The sequence below is a fragment of the Macrosteles quadrilineatus genome, unplaced genomic scaffold, assembly GCF_028750875.1.
Source record: "Macrosteles quadrilineatus isolate MER2022 unplaced genomic scaffold, UCM_ALF_1.0 Scaffold_1__1_contigs__length_201487025, whole genome shotgun sequence".
In the NCBI taxonomy this organism is placed as follows: domain Eukaryota; kingdom Metazoa; phylum Arthropoda; class Insecta; order Hemiptera; family Cicadellidae; genus Macrosteles; species Macrosteles quadrilineatus.
Genome location: NW_026542594.1, coordinates 27,648,525 through 27,670,552, shown reverse-complemented (window position 1 = coordinate 27,670,552; position 22,028 = coordinate 27,648,525). Strand labels below are relative to the sequence as shown.

General features: G+C 33.6%; 1 protein-coding gene across 1 annotated transcript in view; it reads left to right on the top strand.

The window, feature by feature from the left end:
- Positions 1-13,187, top strand: part of LOC129005682 (superoxide dismutase [Cu-Zn]-like) — a 53,245-nt gene extending 40,058 nt beyond the window's left edge. The window contains exons 3-6 of the mRNA XM_054434649.1: positions 1,034-1,109; positions 3,312-3,515; positions 9,006-9,256; positions 12,811-13,187. Of these exons, the coding sequence (XP_054290624.1) occupies positions 1,044-1,109; positions 3,312-3,515; positions 9,006-9,256; positions 12,811-12,913 (624 nt within the window). The 5' untranslated portion in view covers positions 1,034-1,043 and the 3' untranslated portion in view covers positions 12,914-13,187. The remainder of the gene's footprint in view (positions 1-1,033; positions 1,110-3,311; positions 3,516-9,005; positions 9,257-12,810) is intronic.
- Positions 13,188-22,028: the final 8,841 nt, after the last annotated feature.

The window sequence follows — 22,028 nt, the reverse complement described above, 5'->3', positions numbered from 1 at the left end:
GTCTTTAGTTACGGAGAAATTAAAAAAAGCTTTAAACAAAAAACTCCTATGTTATTCTAATGAGGAATAAGTTAACTGTAATAGTTTTCTCATATCATTGGATATATTTTGTTTAAGCCCGGCAAATTTATTTATTTTATACTAAGCTATTATATCATAAAAAACTTACTTTTGTAGACACCCAGTAACAGCAAAACTTTCTACTCGTTAAACTTAATGCTATTTTAATAGGGGAAAAAGCTGATGGTTGTGGAAATATTTAAGTGAAAATCTAATCTTGCATATGGAAATTCGCCTAGTCTGCAGGTTTACTATGGCAAGAGTATATTTTTACTACTAGAGACGAATTTAAGCTACACACAATATTATGTCTCTGTTATGTAGATCTTAACGATCTGGATTAAGTATTTCTACATGTCAAAACAAATTAACGTTGACCAACTTAATCAACCACAACGATAGAATTGAAATTGTTATTATCCACTAAAAGGAATTTTAAGAAGCAATAATCAAAATGTGGATTATACTATAATTAATTGGTAGGTATATGTAGTTTCAAGGACGACCAAATCGTCTTCTCCTATTCGCCGCGTACACTTCATGGCCGTCTATACATTTTCGTCTTGCATGAGTTGTGTACTCAATGATTTAAGTGTATTATGTAAACTACAATATAAAATCTTTTACTTTATAACAGTTATTGGGAATCCTGTATTCCAATCTGTCATCATTATAGACAGGACAACATGAATTGAATTATATAACTCGGTCATTTCACAATATTGTTTGCCAGTCTTCAGTCTCGTTTGAACCTGTTTTAATCCGATCAAAATCAGGTGGAAAATTTGCGGCCATTGCGTGTACGTGTGCAGACTGAAGTCCTCAGTGACTGAAGACTACCTTGTCGTTGTCGTTGTACTTGTACTTGTACCTTGCCGGTGGCTGTAGGCCGAGGCCACTACGTCACGACCAGTCCTACCAACCTGCACACTACACACTCACAACTTTGTCTTCATTCGTCTCTCTGTTGCAGATCAGTCAACATGGTCTACAGGTTCTGCGTCGTCGTGCTGCTCGCGCCTGCGCTTCTCTCCCTCGTCTGCGCCGAGGTAAACAACTACTGTACACTTATACCACAATCCTTTTTTAATCAATTATTTATGTGTAAAAGACATTTTATCCATTTGTCAATATTTATTAACAAGAATTAGAGATATGATAAGTTTTGTTCCGGCCAAAACAATACTTTACAATCCCCGTAGCTTATTTTAGGGTACAATAGTTTTAAAATCGATGATGATCCTTAGACAGATTTTGTGAAAGAACAGTTCATATAATAATGATTGAAGAGTATTCATGTAACACTCAGAAAACACATCAACTAGATATAATCAATTAAATGCTAGTGAGTTCAAATTATATTTATGTGTAAAAGAAAATACAGTCTCAATTTACATTCATATTTCCTAATAATAGGCTATATAACAATATTTCTTTGTAAAACAGAGTTTTAACAATGGAAATGTAACCTTGAATTATTAAAACATCACATTATCAATACTGCAAATAAAAACAACTATGCGCTTGTTGTGGTCTATTAAAAAAAATATTTTGTTTGGATTTACAACAGTAGACTACAGCCAGTGCATCGCTATGCAAGCCTTGTGTGTTACGTAATAGGACTTGGTGCCGGCGACCGGCGAGCGCATCATCTTCCACCACCTCTAGCCACTAGCAAGCTTATATAACATTCGTCAACAAACAACGGACAAGCATAACATAACTATTGTACACTATAGGCTACAGTGTATACCTACATTACGGCAGGCTTCACATTTGCATTCGTAAACTAAATATTTTCTCTAATTACAATTAATTACAATTGTCCTTTTGTTATGTCATTTGTATTAGAATACTAGTTTTTAATCTGTTAATCGAAAACGAATATATTTTGCTCCCATGGACATTGAGTTTCCAACTACCACATGCAATTAACTAAAATATTACGATTCCTTACAGAGACGTACACAATTTCTAAGGTAATATTACATATTATACAAACTACCTGTATAATTTTTCCAATTAGTAAATTTATTGATTTGACGGATTCAAAAATTCCATTCATTAGAACTGTCAGTGTTGTGCAATACATTTAGGGAATAAGCTTGTTCAAAATTTATGTACAAAGTTTCCTTGTAAGTCAGGTTTTAGTAGAGCAACACCTGCCAAGATTTGCGATCTACTCCAGTTCACTAATCATCGAAATTAAATTCAAAACCAATCGATAATAATTATCAGTTATCCTCCTTTCACTGCTGACCTGGCCAAGCATTGATTGTACATAATTAAAGACTCGAATATACTTTTTTATAATAGAAATTACGGTAGAAGTGTTTGTGAAAATTGCAAACTCTCTTGCTGGATTATTAAACAATAAATTCTCCACCTGAAAACATACATTTATTAACAACCACAAATAAATAAGTCTTATAGTTTGATGATTCAATTTCATCACGCTGTTTAATTGTTATTGTTATAATATTAATAGGAATATTAGACAGGTTGCAGACGATGAACTTTATATCCATACAAATATCATAGTTTTAATTTTAAAACCCCTTGCTACGTTTGACCTTTTGCTGCATACCGTTAAAAAGACAACCCTCGAGCAAAGTAAATATTGCGAGACAAAGACAAATAAAAGGTTTTCGACAAAGTGGAGTGTTTTAGAAACCTTTGAACAGTTGTACAAACAACATCCGTGGGAAGACAAAAGCCCTTTAGTCTTACTTCAGACTATAGACATTACAGAATCAAAATATAGAGCTAGTTCTGATGCGATAGAGATACAAAAGTTATAATCAGCATACCTAAACGTAAAGATGGACCACTTCAGACCATTGTATAAGGGGTATGGTAATGTAAAAACGAAAATGCAATACTACTTTATCATCCACCGTACTTTACTAATTAATAAAATAATAAGCCTAAAGTTATACTGTAGTTGATTAATTACTGTAGTTTTTAAGTTAAATAGATTTTAAAAGCTATTTAATCCTCATACTCATGTTTTTTCTTTCAAAGAGAAATGGTTGTGGTTCTTTCTTCAATATGATATATTCCATTTCACTAATAGAGAGTTAATTATTTCCTTCTGTTTTCATAACATAGGTTTAAAAAATACATATACTGGATTTTATGTTAATTATTGTCTGAGACGCTATCCACTATACTAGCAACCCACCCTTGAATGCATTATTTTCTGTCAGCTACACATCATGTAACAGTCCATTTTGTAATTTACTGTGCAGGAGAGGAGAGCTATCGTGATCCTCAAGGGAGACCCCGGTGTGTCTGGCAATGTCACCTTCTCACAGATGGAGGACGACGGTCCTGTCACCATCAGAGGCACCATCAGTGGCCTGTCAAAGGGCAAGCATGGCTTCCACATCCACGAGAAGGGGGATCTGACATCAGGGTGCAAGAGCACCGAAGGTCACTTCAACCCCGACAAGGTAAATATCTACAACCCCAGTGGACAAGTCACCAGGTGGTAGTAACTGTGGTCCACCTTCGACCGGACTGGTTTGGACTGACCTTCTACCCGTCTTGAGCCAGTTTGGTGGTTTACTTTGAGCTTCAAAGGGGCCCAATTATGGTTGATTACCATATGTTAAAAGTCGACAATTGATCTCTCAAACACCTACAATTGTATTTTTCGTTTGTTATGCACACCAATATGTGACATTTTACTGCGCATTACATTTATTTTCGTTGGGGCGAGCTTTGTACTACTCCTTGACCAAGATAGCAAGTAAAAACTACCTACTTCATTAAAATTCAATATTGAGGTTGTAAAAGTAAATCATGCACTGGACTAGCTACTGTGCTTTATCCACTTACAGTACCTATTATCGTCAACTTAAACAATTAACTGTCTTGAAACAAAAACATAGTATCCCAAGCGATGGTTTGTCTCGATGGAGGGGTGGAGAGTTGTGTTGGGGACACTACTGTGCTCTTGTTGATTAAACCAATAAACCATCTCTGTGATGACCCCGTTTCGTTTATAGCATCCATCTTCTTTCAATCCATATTTGTTGCAATTTTCAATGAGGCGTTTCCTCTTACTTTTATTAAATGAAATTATTCATCGTGTTTAAAGTTTTCTTTGGAAAGGGGAATCATCTATTTAATTTATTGTTGTCAATCCGTGCATAGCATCCAATTATTAGTAATACAAATAAACTTAATATTACTGGAGCAAAACAAGGGAAGAATTGTTTCCTGCGTAGTTTCTTTGACGATGAAAGTAAAATCATTAGATGGTCTAACCATTCACTGTGGATTGTCCGGTTTTTTAAAGTTAATTATGGTCTCAAGAACTATTATTATCACCTCAAGACAAACTAAAAAATGGCCTCATATTAACTAATTTCAGAAGTTTTTATCTTTACACATAGGTTGTTGCCCTAATCTCATAAGATAGTGTGCATATTAATGACATGTATCGTTGTTTATTTTGTGTTTAAAGTACTATTTCTATACCAGATATTTGAATGCCTTTTTACCAAAATCCTTTCCGGGACAAATTAATCAAACACTTAGGCCTAACTATCCATTTAAAAATACATTCAGACTGCGTTACAAATAATGCATAGATAGGTTCTAGAAGGGTAAAAATGTAGTAGTATATCCTGAAATCCCAAATCAACGCTTTTGAATGTTAAAATGAACAGAATGAGCACAACGTCAGAATGCGTATGTTGTATTAAGTCTACAGCACATGTCGAGGTTAAATGTCCATAGCCCTTGACTGGATGGGTCTAGATTAAAATGAAACAGGTGACAGGAGATAAGTGACTAGGCCCTGCCTGTTCCGTTTACCAACTGGTGTTCCAAGCCTCGCCTTGGGTAAGGTATACTGTCCTTGTCAACCGATCTCTGAAGAGAAAATCTAAACCTGTTTATTATTTACTGTGAGATGATGTTAAATGCTAGAACTGGCAATTTAAGCTCTATTCTGTTTGGTGGAAAATATGTCTAATTTGAATTGATTACTATTAATTTATTTTACACATGGATCAATGCAATAATACAATTGCCTCCTCCCAAGCGTCTTAACTCAATAGTCAATATCAGTAGTATAATCATCATTGAATATAACAGTACCATTCCTGTCAGCATCTCATCTCATTACCTTAATTAATCTGTATGTCATTACCTTAATTACTTTGGCCACGTCTATCATTAGTGAGTAGAAGGGTACACATGACCGATTGTGTTGAGTAATTAGAAAATATCTAACTTTTTATCGTAGAATAAAAATATTGGCATTTTCAAAATAGACTAGGCCCGTTTTCAAAAAAAGGCAATGCAAGAAGCATTTCATGTAACAATTGGGGAAACAACGTTTTTAGGGTATTTCGACCTTGCTGAGTACGAATCTGCCTGTTGCCAACGCGAAATTTGAACCGGAAGTGTGTTATCCAAGATGGCAGCCAAAACTCTGTTTGCCTCATATCTCCCTTGTTAGTTGGCCTAAAATAATGGTTTAAACGTGTATATAGGGGGTTTTCAGATGCTAAGCACATTAAAACACTCAAAATTTACATAAATTAAGTTTTAAGGGCATATCTTCCAAAATGGCGCCCAAGATGGCCGCCAAAAACTCTAATTTCCGCATATCTCCCTTGTTTTTTGGCTTAAAATAATTATTTAGACGTCTGTATAGGGGTTTTCTCGGATGCCAAACACATTGCAACACCCAAAATTTACTTACATTAAGTTATGGAGGCATATATTCCAAGATGTCATTCCAAGATGGCACCCGAGATGGCCACCAAAAACTCTTATTTCCGTATATACAGGGTGTATAAAATAAAAGTCATGCACGGGCTTAATTTTTTCTAAACGACAACAGATAAATCAGTAAGATTTGGTACATCAACACCAAACCTAAAAATCTACTTTTACAAGGAACTATGTATTTTCTGTCATATCATGAGGACAAAAGGAGTCAGAAGGAAATCTTAAATAGGAGCATAGGTCAATATGCACATCAAATTAAAGGTCCTTTTTAGTAGAATACAATGCCGCAAACCTCACTTCAAAAGGTTGATCCTGCGCAAAATGACAGTTGTTCAAAGATTCATTTAATTTACATTGCTATTATACGCTTACTCCTCAGGGGGCACAGCCCTAGGAATCGGAAGAAAATTGTTAACGTAAGCATAGGTCGATATGCACATCAAATTAAAGGTCTTCACTAGTAGATTACAATGCCGTAAATTCAAGCTCAAAAGAACGCCTGAGTAAAAAATGCAGTAGTTCAAAAATTCAAAATGGCAGATTCAAGAAATCTTTGAACGGCTGCCATTTTGCACAGGATCAACCTTTTGAAGTGCAATTTGCGGCATTGTATTCTACTAAAAAGACCTTTCATTTGATGTGCATATTGACCTATGCTTCCTTTTAAGATTTTCTTCCAACTCCTTGTAGGACGTCCCCATGATATGACAGAAAATTGATAGTTCCTTGAAAAAGTAGATTTTTAGGTGTGGTGTTGATGTACCAAATCTTATTGATTTACCTGTTGTTGTTTAGAAAATATTAAGCCCGTGCGGGACTTTATATACACCCTGTATATATCCCTTGTTTGTTGTTTTAAATTAATTATTTAAACGTCTACAAAGGTTAATCATGTTATGTTATGTTATGTGATGTTAATCACATTGCAACACTCATTATTTACTTCCTTTGAGTTTAAATTACATATGTTTCTAAGATGGCAATAAAAACTGTATTGTGCTTACGTGAGCTCCGTGCGTATTATTGTATTTTGTGTTTAAAACCAGTCATATATATATTAGTGGCTGAATATTTGCTACTATTTTTTAAATAAAAATTGAAATTTTGCAATGTTAAAGTTAGAAGGCAAATTATTTAATGTACTCTGGTGGCACCGTAGATAACGCGTAGTATAACAGAACCTATAATTGAGTAATTGTAGAATTAATTGTGTATGATGTTGACGAATTTATCACTTATTTAAGGTGTCCAGTTATGTAAATAGATATTTATTGTAAAATATGACGATGCCATACGTATGTTTTGTATGTTTTACGGCAATAAATAATTTGATTTGATTTGATGTTATTTGAACATTTAGTTCAACAGAACCTGTAAAAATTATTAACAATCACGGCAAACGCAATACGTTATTTTCACATTTAATAAACGAGAAAACATAACGAATAGCGTTTACCGTGATTATTAACGAATGGTTCAAATACTCCCTATTGCTAATTTTGAATAAACTAAGGATTTAATACAAATTGTACTTACCTCAAATAATTATTTCTTATAAATGTACAAATGTTTACTTTCTTTTTACAAACAAACTTTTATAGGCGGTTGGAAAACAAAAGATGTTACCTTATTAACATTTATTTTGTACACATGTATACAACTGTTTACTTTCTCTTCATAAACTAACTTTTATAGACGGTTGGCCAACATAAGATATTAAAAAGAATAAGAGTTGTTTGCTGATTAATGTTGATCAGTGCAGCCAACACAATGCTGCCTTTAAAAAAACCTTTAAAATTTTTTTTTCATCCAAAAATAATTTGTACAGGTTCTGTTGGACTAAACGTTCAAATTTCATCAAATCAAATAAAATTATTTATTGCCGTAAAACATACAAAACATACGTATGGCATCGTCATATTTTACAATAAATATCTATTTACATAACTGGACACCTTAAATAAGTGATAAATTCGTCAACATCATACACAATTAATTCTACAATTACTTAAATATAGGTTCTGTTATACTACGCGTTATCTACGGTGCCAACAGAGTACATTAAACAATTTGCCTTCTACCTTTAACATTGCAAACTTTCAATTGGTATTTCAAAAATAGTATCAAATATTCAGCCACTAATATATACAATACAACGCACATAATAATACATAATAATACAATAATACGCACGGAGCTCACGTAAGCACAATACAGTTTTTATTGCCATCTTAGAAACATATGTAATCTAAACTCAAAGGAAGTAAATAATGAGTGTTGCAATGTGATTAACATCCGAGAAAATACCTTTATAGACGTTTAAATAATTAATTTAAACAAACAAACAAGCGATATATATTTACGGAAATAAGAGTGTTTGGCGGACATCTCGGGTGCCATCTTGGAATATATGCCCCCATAACTTAATGTAAGTAAATTTTGGGTGTTGCAATGTGTTTGGCATCCGAGAAAACCCATATGCAGATTTCTAAATAATTATTTTAAGCCAAAAAACAAGGGAGATATGCGGAAATTACAGTTTTTGGCGGCCATCTTGGGCGCCATTTTGGAATATATGCCCTCAAAACTTAATTTTTGTAAATTTTGAGTGTTTTAATGTGCTTGGCATCTGAAAACCCCCTATATACACGTTTAAACCATTATTTTAGGCCAACTAACAAGGGAGATATGGGGCAAACAGAGTTTTGGCCGCCATCTTGGATACCGCACTTCCGGTTCAAATTTCGCGTTGGCAACAGGCAGATTCGTACTCAGCAGGGTCGAAATACCCTAAAAACGTTGTTTCCCCAATTGTTACATGAAATGCTTCTTGCACCTTATAGAGAGGGATTTTTTAATTATGGGCCTGCTCTAAAAGCGTGCCTAGTACATTATTAAAAAAAAACTGCTATAGGTTTCATTAGAGGAAAATTTAAGACACATGGGTTCAGTATGATAAACCGTTGATAATGTGCACCTGTTTCCCACTGCAACCTTTAATACCTAACATACATTTTACTAAAATAATGTTTACACAACTTCTTACGAGCTCATAAAGGGGTAGTGTTGAAACGCCACACCTAATACTGAAATGAATCACAAACTACCTAACGTGTATAAGACAAATATTTTAGCTGCCTTAGTGAATGTCACCAATCCATTGAACCTTTCCTAATAAATATGAACTTTTGTAGAAAAACCACGGAGGCCCGAACGATGAGGTGCGTCATGCCGGAGACCTGGGTAACATCTTCGCTGAGGACAACGGTGTGGCCGACGTGGTGATCACAGACAAGATCATCTCTCTGGTGGGCAAATACAGCATCCTGGGCCGTGCCGTGGTCGTCCACAGCGACGCCGACGATCTGGGCCGTGGGGGCTTCAGTGACAGTCTGACCACTGGACATGCCGGCACTAGAGTCGCCTGCGGGGTCATCGGCATCCAGTAATGCTCTTTACACTATTGCACGAGATCAAAAATTTCATGTATTATTTAACACAAGTTCATGTAAATTAGGACTTTTCATTTTGTATTGATTTCACCATCCTAAAAACGTATACATCCAGCTATTTCATTACAAAACTGTTTCTAAGCCTATAGATAAAGACCAATGTGTAAGATATACACATTACCTGCATCATAACACTCCAAACATCATTTTATGTATAACACTCATTTTCATATCATCATGTAATCAATTATGTAATGTGTTGTTTGTTACTTGTCTTAGTCATTTGTTTTGCATTTTAGTGTTATTCTGTTTGTTTGATATATGTCTAGCTTTCTTTGTTATTGCTGTTATTTTCAAAGAATGTGTTTTGTAAAAAATAAACGCTCCTAAAATATTACATAGTTATCTCCCATACCCTGACCTTGTTGTTGTGTGGTTGTTTATGTTGTATTTTTGTTTTGTGGCTTTTGGGATCACCTCGCTAATTAATATTTTTAGACTTCGAATCAGAAAACTAAGTTTACGAGTTTAGTGTAATAATATTGAAAGAAACTTCTTCAGATGACGATGTTATGGTGTAAACATGAGTTAAAAAGTAAAGTGTGATATTTTCACTAGACATTACAAACATCACTCACAAATATTCATTGCTCATCCAACCGTTAATATTTTTTGATAACTACTCATTGTTATTCAACCCAAAGAAGTACTTTCTTTAATCATGAAATCTTCCAACATTTTCCTCAAATACATTTCATTAGAGTATTTGACTGTTTTCATTATTCATTATATTTGCTACAGTATACAGTCTAATCGGGTAATTTATATTGCAAGACAAGGTAAAAATTACAACGTGCTACAAGAAATTTGCACATGTAAATTTTAAATCCAATCTATCACTATGATCTTCATATTGAGGCAAAACATGCCTAAAGGTAAGACCACAGAGAAATTGGAAAACACTATGACAATGAATCGACAAAGAAAGCTTTAAGTAAATAATATGTTATCTCGATTCAGAAAAAGTACAGTTTTGGTTGTTACCAAGCTGCAGATTATGTACTATTTTACCTCACTTCTATTAATTTTGCATACTATTTGTTGAAATGAAGCCTCTTTACATGTATGTTTAGCTTAAAAATCTAAAGTTCAACATCATAAAACGCTCACCAGAGATAAAATGTAATAAATCAACGCCAATCAAAATATTGAACATAATTATCTAAAGTTTGCAGGAATGATTACATTTAAAGGTATATTAAAATTCAATGGTCGTAACGTATATTTCATTGTTCACATAAGAAGACTATCAACTTATAAATACGTTTGTACAACGTACTTATAAATTTGTATTACAAATTCGTAATACAGACTACATGTGTAACTCAGTTTTAAATACTGATTTATAATAATTAATTAGTGTAAAATTGTGACATTGAATTGAAATTTGAAAACAATTTGGAAATAGAAGTTCCAAACCCACAGTATTTTGATTTGAATAAACTTCGTTCCTGTGTTGTAATACAGAGACCGTATTGAACCTTTCGATAGACGGATTAGCTTTGTATCGTAATATTTAATACGATCTCATATCTTGTGTCCTTCACAAAATGTTGAAATCCATACGAACACTTAACTAGATAAAGCATAGGGCAATCAAAAATGAACTAAGGACTACTACTAAAGACGTAATTTTCTAAATAACTATTACATATTTTTACTTTAGATTAGAAACAAATCGTTACTAGCTGGAATACTTTGGCACCCTGAAAATGGTTTGTAGTTGATATATTTTACAACACGTTATTCTGTGAGAACGATAACACTAGGTATACAAGGTACTACAATAGCTGAGACCCTACACTCACACTGTCTATACTTTACGTATCATATTGTATGTTAACATACGAATAAGTATCTTTATGCCTAGCTTTATGCCTAGTCATTCATGATTGGTTCCATTCGTACTCTTCACTATACCTTCACTTCATCAGCTGCACTTATCATATGTTCATGTTAACATATTGTTTTCCTGTCTACAGACACTCGTCAGATCTTTGGTTCCAAGGCGCTTCTTCAGCATCTTTTCACTTCGTCAGCACGGTCACTCTAGGAGCTGCTCTACTAGCTAGGGTGCTTGCTAGGGGAGACTCTATACTCTACAGGGTGAGTTTTAATTGCCCCCCCCCCCCCCAACTTTTTTCTACATTTTTTCAAATATCAATCCCAGACCACTTCCAAACATTGTTGGGTAGTAAGTACTTCATTTTGACAAGGTGGTCATTTCCGGCCGCCATCTTGGATCCGCCATATTGGATGCAAAATATTTTTTTCAAATGTAAAGGTGGGGTTGTGACCCATTATTTCGAACAAGATTTTTACCCTCATTACAATGCCACAAACCGTTTTTAAAAATCTTGATCCATTCTAAAGTTATGAGGCCTTTTTAAAACTTTATTTTTAGCCCATTTTAACATTGTGCATTTACAAACTAAGACCATAATCTCAAAATGGTGGTAGATAAAGATAAGTATACACTACCAGTCATTGTCGACCTATTTTCACTTGGTTATGACAGATGTATTTTTTTCATCCGCCATCTTGGATCTGCCATTTTGAAATGTGATAAATTATTTTAAATATGAAGGGGGTGTTGTGACCCATCATTTCGAACTACTTTTTTAAGCTAAACTCAATGCCGAAATCCATTTTTTGTTATTAAGTTTTATTTATGAACTGTTGCATTTATTTTGTTAAAAATGTCAATATTTCAAAATCAAAATATGAAAATGAAAAACGGATCATGGAATTGAGTTCAGCTTAAAAAAGTAGTTCGAAATGATGGGTCACAACACCCCCTTCATATTTAAAATAACTTATCACATTTCAAAATGGCGGATCCAAGATGGCGGACGAAAAAAATACATCTGTCATAACCAAGTGAAAATAGGTCGACAATGACTGGTAGTGTATACTTATCTTTATCTACCACTATTTTGAGATTATGGTCTTAGTTTGTAAATGCACAATGTTAAAATGGGCTAAAAATAAAGTTTTAAAAAGGCCTCATAACTTTAGAATGAATCAAGATTTTTAAAAACGGTTTGTGGCATTGTAATGAGGTAAAAAATCTAGTTCGAAAAAATGGGTCACAACCCCACCTTTACATTTGAAAAAAATATTTTGCATCCAATATGGTGGATCCAAGATGGCGGCCGGAAATGAATACCTTGTCAAAATGAAGTACTTACTACCCAACAATGTTTGGAAGTGGTCTGGGATTGATATTTGAAAAAGTGTAGAAAAAAGTTGGGGGGGGGACAATTAAAACTCACCCTGTATGTATCATATGTTTATGTTAACACATTGTTGTCCTGTCTACAGACACCCGTCAGATCCTTGGTTCCAAGGCGCGTCTTCAGCATCTTTTCACTTCGTCAGCACGGTCACTCTAGGAGCTGCTCTACTAGCTAGGGTGCTTGCTAGGGGAGACTCTATACTCTATGTATCATAAGTTTATGTTAACATATTGTTGTCCTGTCTACAGACACCCGTCAGATCCTTGGTTCCAAGGCGCTTCTTCAGCATCTTTTCACTTCGTCAGCACGGTCACTCTAGGAGCTGCTCTACTAGCTAGGGTGCTACACTGAGACTCTATCTATTTCGTTGAATCTGTGATGTGGACAAATCAAAATTACCAATCTAGTGTTTAACTTAAAGCTAATACTACGTATTAGACCTTTATTTATCCATATGTGGAACCTGTATTTAATATTCTATTTATTATTAAGTGTACAAAAGTAATATTTTTCATTGATTTTTATATGTACTACGAAACGTTGTATAAATTATTTCTAGTTGTGACGAGTAAACATTGTTATGGTTAGTATAAGTGTGATTTGCAAATAAACGTTTGTAAGTTTTCGTTGTTTTAGTCTGCCTTTTCAGCCAAATCTCTGAAGTTTATTTTGGTAATGTGTAAAGTAATAATGACAAACCAGGAACAATACGAGTGATATCGCATTTAAAAGTTGAGTAATTTGTCTTCAAACAATATGACGTATAATCCTAACTTACTCCATCAGCGGTTCAACTTTTCACAACTTGGCATTAGATGACGGTTATCTACAGTCGGTCGTGATGTAACACTAATTAGGCATATTAAATGCAACTGGTCTTCGTTCACAATGAAAACATAATAATTTCTTATTGATATTAATATTCATTATATAATATACTATGAACTTTATATTGATATATGTTTTAACGTTTTCCAAAAATATAAGTGAAAACTCCCAGTTAAGTCATTAGAAATAAAAAAATAATAAAAACACAAATAAGATGGAAATCTATTATGGTGGTAAACGTTTAAAACGAACTCTGTTTACCCCAGGTTTAGCATTCACAAAAACAATGACCAATTTGCAAGTGAAAACATTATGTCCGACCAACAAGGTATTATTGTTTCCTTAATAGGACGCGGTTGAAAACATTTATAAAATGCAAATTAATTTATGGCCCCTTTACAAACAATGCTTCAAAAACTGAGGTTTTTGTTTCATGTTCATTTTTAAGTTGTATTTTGATCAGGAATCTTATCATTGATGTAGTTAATGCTAAATTACATGTTCTTAATTTTATGAATGTATTCAAACTCGTGAATAATGAATGATTATTTAAATTCGTTTTCTTTGTTACTCAATAACATTTTTATTTTTTCCATTTTTTCCTTCTTATTTAATGGATTTTTCTTTAATGTCATCGCATTAAAGTGATCTGTTGGGTTTATTTGTGGATACATTATTTCACTTTCTTAATATTAAATGAGCTAAATAAAAGCATTACGGAGCTGCTGAGAAGTAAACGACCATTTTTTTTCTTTTCTAAAATGTTATGTAGCTCATACTTGTGCATCGATGGTTAAACGGTAAACCTGTGACTTGTTTAAAAACGAATCTAGTTTTATAGGAAAAGGTATTAAATTTGATCTATTTCAATATATACCTAAAACGTAGGAATTTTAGTATTAAAAGGTATTTCATATTATAACAGTTAGTATGTAAATACATACAAGATTGATTTAGCTATTTGTTAATTCACTAACGCGTTTTCTATTTTTAGTTTATTTGTGAATATATACAACAACTTCAGGTATATATAAGGAAGTAAACCTGCTCAAGTAAGTTCAACAGGAATCTTTATAAAAATGTTTATTTAAATTGAGCTATGAAGTGCTAATGTTTATAAATCCGCTAGTGAGTGCATATGGTGGGGATAGCACGCAGCACCTGCTTTTCTTTTTTTTTACATTAGGATAGAGGACAGCAACACGGATTTTTCTTTCTTTGCGTACGAATAAATTAAAACTTACGTCAGGTACAGAATCAAGTAAACCTGCTCGACAAAGTTTTAAGGGAATCTTTATAAAAGTAGTTACATTTAATTTGGACCAGTACGTGTGTTATATTACATTTACGTAAATTTGCTTTATATGTGGTTCAAATTTGGTTTTATTAATTTGTTACTGTACCCGATAATATTATTTTAATACTATAATGCATTAGTTTTTATAATTATTTATTCTTATTATCGTCAGCTACATTGCGGCCACATAGAAATATTATAATTATCAAAATAAAATGGTAAATTTAATAAGTTTACTGAAAGTTATATAAATTATTTATCAAATTAAATTGATCATTTGTTACGAACAATTCAATTGGAGAGTGTTTATAGTTTAGGAAATTGTGGCAAAAAACTGTTAAAATAATTTAATTCAATTGCCATATGAATGTAAACCAGTGAAATTATCAGAGATAATTTACAAAAAGAAACAAAATTAAGTGTTCTTTTTTCTTACTAAAATGGGCAAAGTTATGATAGCAATGATGCGCTTAAACCCTTTGTAAAGGATTGTCTGTGAAACGTTACTGATTCAACGTAAACGCTTTAAAGAGGACCTGACAAAGGTCCTGTTTAAATGTACAATACGCTTGGAGCTGTACAAGGTAGGGAAATGTGAACCAGAACCCAACTTTGAAACCGAAAAACAAAGTCATGCTTTGTAGAAATTTAATTAAATGCTTAAAACCCAATGATCAAGGATGGAAAAATCTAGTTTCAACCCATAAAAAGGCAACTGACTTCACCAGGATCAATTTATTTACATTGAGTTTAAAAGTGCAGTATAAACCAAGAATGTACATAAAAAATTATTGCAATTATGCTAGAGAAATAAATATTTTATTTATAAAATGGTGTTTATAAATCGGCATATAATGTCTTAAAGTATGAAATTTCATTTTTATTAATGTGTCCTAAAATATAAACAAAACATTTAATTTGTTTAACAGATTAATAATGACCAACATTCTACATTCACAAACATACAGTTCTTACTACAAAATATATCAATCTATTTTCAGTTGAAAGAGACAAATTTTGAAATTACACAATAATCAAGCTAAAACGGGCCGTCATCTACAAATGTTTACTTCTACAAGAAGAGAGAGTCCTGAGTTAGTTAAGTATGTAAAGATGTTGTAACCACCCGATTAGAATTGATAACTAACAGTAGAATGTTATAATAATCTATGTAAAAATGTAGTGTTCTCCATAAAGTATATTTGTTTGCATAACCAATACTAGAATGTATTTTTATTATTACGAAACGCAACTTATCTTTTTATACTTTTCTTATCGATTTGTATAAATGATTAAACCATACTTCGTTACACTTGACACAATATGCCACACAGAGTGTATATAAAACTCTCTGTTGTATATTCTAGGCAGATTAAAAAATATGGATCCGCTCAAAACAAAATTCAAAATTGCTAATATTACTGTCTGAACATCTCATAGCTGACAATCTCAGTGTCACAAACTGTATAATATCTCAAGATTTATTTTATTATAAGATATTTTGGTAAGTATTTTTTCAGTCATTTCCTAAACAACTGAAAACAATTAATTGGTTGAGTCTCTGTATATGGTACTTTAAAATTATGACTGTATAACAATTCCATATAAAAATTGAAAACAACTAGTCTACAAAAAACAAAACAACTGCGATGAAAACCTTGTTACAAAATATGATTACCTGACTAGGTTACGTGCAAATAAGAAATGGGATATACAATAGCCTGTTTAGAGTCAATATGTTAAGTTATACTTATACATAGTTTATAAAGAGTTATCGTTTATGAATGGGTGCGACGGTTTGTCTATGGGGTTGGAAGTTTGTGGTGGAGACAACAATAGTTCGTGGACAACCAGCCAAGTTGAGCTGTTGTCGATAAGACCAACAAACCATCGTTCTGGTGACGATCACCTCTTTCGTTAAAAAGAATTCCATACTAGTTTCGGCCATGAAATATCATAGTGGGTATACTTAGTTTATGTTTAATGGTTCAGTTAGAACGTTAAATCACCAATGTGAAATCCCCACCTTTTAAGTTGTGTAAACATTATTTATCTGTAACAAGGATTATCTTATTGTTTTCTTTTCATTGCATGATACAGTATATCTCCTGGTAATTTTATAACGCAATGCACATATTAAAAACCTTAGTGTATTAGTTTTTGGAGTGTAATAAATCAAAGAAGTTATAAATTATAAATGACCCACAATAACTGAAAAATAAGTGTGTCAATTAGTGTTGCTGTAGATCCCATAGCGTCTTAGGTTCTGTAGCATTAGATTTTCACAAAACCATTACTTAAATTGATAAGTAATGTATTAGTAACTATTATATTATACTCATATTATATAATTACTAGCTGTACCCGCGGGCTTTGCCCCGTTTTACTTCATAAGTGAGCTCGTTCGCATGGCTCAAACACGTCCTGGTTGAAGTTCGCTCGCTACGCTCACTCACCTTTAGGATGGAGCTCTTTCGCTGCACTCACTTGCCTTCAGGTTAGCTCGTTCGCTACGCTAACTCGCCTCCAGGTTGAAGTTTGTTCGCTACGCTCACTCAGCTGTACCCGTGGGCTTTGCCCCGTTTTACTTCATAAGTGAGCTCGTTCGCATGGCTCAATCACGTCCTGGTTGAAGTTCGTTCGCTACGCTCACTCACCTTTAGGTTGGAGCTCGTTCGCTGCGCTCACTTGCCTTCAGGTTAGCTCGTTCACTACGCTAACTCACCTCCAGGATGAAGTTCGTTCGCTACGCTCACTCACCTTTTGGTTGCAAAATAGCTGTTGTCATAGATAAAAAAAAAATAATAGTGCTGCACCTGTTAATAATCCTTGTAAGTTTTTAATGCTTTTGCATATCATAGAATCAACTTTTTAGTTGAAACAGCTGACTAAATTATTTAATTCCCTTCTAATATGAATACTCATAAGGTTAACATGAGGAACTATAGAGCCACTGGGGCGGAGCCCGAAAGGGTTTTTGAGATAAGAATATTTCTATATGTTAATCGGGAATGTGAGCTATCATCATGCCAAATTTCAGCAAAATCCGTCCAGTGGTTAATGCGTTCACTTGTCACAAACATACATCCATACATACATCCATACATCCAAACTTTCTCATTTATAATATTAGTAGGATACTCATGACTTGATGATCTTAATTGGGGTCAGAGCCTAGGTTGACACAGCAACGGTTATAGGATCTTACTTATTTCTAAAATCAATTACACAATCTTAGGATAAGCCTAAAAAAAACTCGAACAAAAGATTATACTTAAGTAGTTTGAATCAGCTGTGTGGAGTTGTGAAATAAAGCTTAAGTGAATCAGGCAGCTCTGCCGGTTTACATTTAAATATCGAAGCAAACGTAAACCTTGTGAGTTATCCCAATGTTACCATGGATACCAATCGATATTTACTTTCAAAACTCTCGCATCAGCACGTTGAAAGCCTACGGAGCAGAGATCTAGGTCTAAAGTAGCCCTATTTGAAGACTAACGTATTCCCATCAGTCTACTCTGGGTCATCGGTTCGTTCCACAACATCCCCTCGCCCGACTGTTGTAATAACTCTTAGCCCAACCTGAATTACAGGCGATGTGATCACGAATCGAATCATTGATATTCAATTTGCAGTTTTTATTAATTTTATGTATATTAACTGTAACATTATGTATGTATACGAACAAGTATATTTTCATAATCTACCTGCATAGACAAAATAGTAAATACATGAATAATAATCAATTATGTTTATTTCTTATTGGTAAAAATACGATAATGATTTATTGAAATTAAACAACAGATCTCAACTGAGAAAATAAAAAAAAATAACATTCCAAAATATAACAAAATAACCGATATTATTGAGCGGAGCGAGCGAAGCGAGCGAAGCTCTTATACGTTGACTCTTGTGCATTTCGTAATACGCAAACTCCTCCTAGACGGCTGAATCAATCGTTTTCAAATTTTGCATGGTGATAAAGACCATATCTGTGAGTGCTAACATCTATAAGGCGTTAAAAATGTCTCTCAGGAATCCGCCCCACTGGGTCTCAAAGTTTCAATGTAAACCTTATGGAAGCAGTATTTGACACATAAACAAAGACATATGATCAGCTGTTGACTTTTAAATGCAGTAGATATAGAAATAGCTGATAGCATTATTCCACAAATATTAGAACAGAAACGGAATGGATCATAAATATAATCAAAGGACGACAATAGCTTGAGGTCCGTGACGTAGGAAGTGGTGAAGGAAGTACTAAAGTTCAGCAGTCTGGAGTGTGGAAACTGTTTATGGCGGTTAGATTTAGGTATATGCATTCCTAAAATTTTATGGGAAGGGAGGAAAACGGGTCCGCGACGTAGGAAGTGGTGAAGGAAATAGTCAAGGCGAGCAGTCCGGAGTGTGGGAACTGTTTATGACGATTAGATTAAGGGATTTGGAATCCTAAAATGCTATGAGAAGAGAGGGAAACAGGTCCACGACGTAGGGGGTGGTGAAGGAAGTAGTAAAGGTGAGCAGTGTTGAGTTTGGGAATAGATTATCTGCAATGCTAAAACGCTATGGGAAGAGACTGTAGACTGTAGGTTAAAATGATTACGAAGCACGAATCGATACATATTTCGATAAATGCAATTGTTTACAATAGAAATTTACAACTGAGTTGACAACAGCTGATTTTTACTCCATAGAGGCTCAAAACGACTTTTGCTCCCTAAAGAGTAAAAATGCTACTTTAGATCCACAACGCATGCATTAAAAACGACTGTTTTTACTGCAGAATGACAAAAACAATATAATATTAACCCTTGGTGACTCCGCTCAATTTTGTGGATGCCTCTGCGAACGCCACCTAGTATAAATTTTCTTTATAAAAGTAAATTAAAACGATAAACAGGACAGCTGTAGTTTAAAGTACCTCAATATGTAGACCATTAATTTATTGCCACTCTGCTGTATCTAAACAACAGTTTTCAGAGAAATTACTGTACTAGAGCTTTGCAAAGTCTGGTTAAAATGTATACAAAGTTTAAACTCTTATAAAGCTACAATTTGAAAGTCTGGACCATTCTGAGATTCTCAATCGTCTAATATAATCTTTTAACTTATTTCCACAGAATGTGCAGAGGATTGGTTTGTCAATAGTAATAAACAACAGTACATGAAACAGCTGAAAAGTTATTGCATTTGTGGGATTTGCTCCGTCTTTTGTTGATCCCAGATGTAGCATTGGTCAGAGCTGTGGTCGCGTCTCAAATAACTCTTTCATGTTGGGTTTTTATAAATTCATAAACTTTAAAATCTACCAAAAGCGTTGTAATTAAAGCTGCACTAAAATCATATGTTTTAAAAAGCTTTCAAATGTATAGAATAGTTAAAGTTATAGTTAAAATTCTCTCAATGCAAAAAGAAATAACTGATTTTCATAGTAAACAACTGAAAACTACTAGAATTTATGTCTTAATCCCTGTATCTTAAATAACATTATACCCAATATACTGATGTTCGACTCAACGAGCAAAACTTGAATGTATTTGTTGGTTGTATTTAGCACCCTACCCTAATAACTTAGCTAAATTTTATGAATACGTTTTTATAACGAAGCATTTTACAATCACCTGTTTACTCTCCGTAAAGACAATATAAGTGTTGAATTTAGTACTTAATATATTTTGGTAACTTTTAGGTGAGAAAAGTATTATAATTCACAAAACTGTGTGGATAAAGTAAATTAGATGAGTAGTAAAAATATATAGATCTTTCAAGAAGAAAGATCTTGTATTAAACACCATTAACAAAAATATATGGGTAAAAATTCTTTAAAAACGCCTTTTCTCATGGATGAATGGGCTAATTGACTCTTTTACTATTAGACGCTGACTTTAGGGTTTTATACGAAGTTAATTGAAATAAAGTTCATAAAACCTTCTGACCCATCAGTATTTTGAATCATAAAATTTTGTTAGTTTGCCTGTTGGGACAAAATAAACAGTTCACGCACGTACATAAACAGACCCAACCACGAAAATAATTTAATAGCTAGAATAATAATAGCACTTACCTACAATGAATAAGGCCCATACAGGGTTGGACAAAAGTATGGAAACCCCCTCACTTTATGCTCACCCTATCAACTTTTAATGCGTAATCCAGGGAAACCAAACTCTGCACACAGGCACTGCATGGCTCCACGCAAAATGTGATATCTGAGGAGTAGTCCAAAAGTTATATGTGCAAAGCTCCATAAAGTGACACCTCATTTGAAAAACCATCAGTTAAAAATAATATCGTAAAAAACTAGAGGTCTCAACCAATGACATCCATTTTTATTTCTCATCAGCCTATGAAGCCTCACTTAAAAATAGAGATCAATATCCACTAATAAAATTTTATCGTGTTGTACAGGTTAGTTGGTATCACAATTTCACATGAAAACCATAAATGGGGCATTTTGGAGGCAGTTATTTTTTATTTCAAACAAATGAAAACTAAAAACTGCCGTAATAGGTACCTCTAGTTTTTGATTATAATCTTTTTATCTTAAGGCCTTTTAAATTAGATACCAATTGATGTGGCATTATGTTTAAAAATTTTGAGCTTCTAAAAAAACATTTTGGGGTCCCGGACAATGGTGTCATGCTAACAAAAATGAACTTTTTAGTTTCATGGTAATACTGACATTATTTTTCTTGGTACAAGTAATTTAAAAGTTAATAGGCGATTTTGAAGTTTATTTTTATTCAGGCTGATGGAAAACAAAAATGCCTGTCTTTTTGTATTGAGTTGAGAAGAGACGTTGTTCTCGCCAATATTCTTTTTGACTAATCCATAATATTATAAAATTGAGGTGGCGTCTGTCCGTCTGTTTGTCTGTTCGGCAGCCACGACTAAAATACTAAACCGATACAGCTCAAATTAAGCACAAAGTTGGTCCACATATCTAGGAATCTCATAGGCCTATTCACTTCCCCGAGTTCCTCTCGGGCTACGCCCCTTGGATTTCTAAAGTTTTAAGGCGAGGTTTTCTAAAGTAAATATTAAATGGTTTCCATGGTAGGATGGAAAATTTACAATATTTGTTTACCTTTGCGTTGACATTTTAATGTAAACAGTCACAACTGCTAATTGCTTATTTCACAATTTCAGACAACTGATAAAAAAAAATTGAATAAAATATTTTACATCATAATACACAGAAATAGGTACCTTTCTTATTTTTACTATATAAGTATAGTATATATTTAAATATATACTTATATTTAACAATATAAGTAGTATTGATAGGCTGGAAATGTTGTCCTTTACCGAGCCTAAACACGAAAATGTAACGTTATG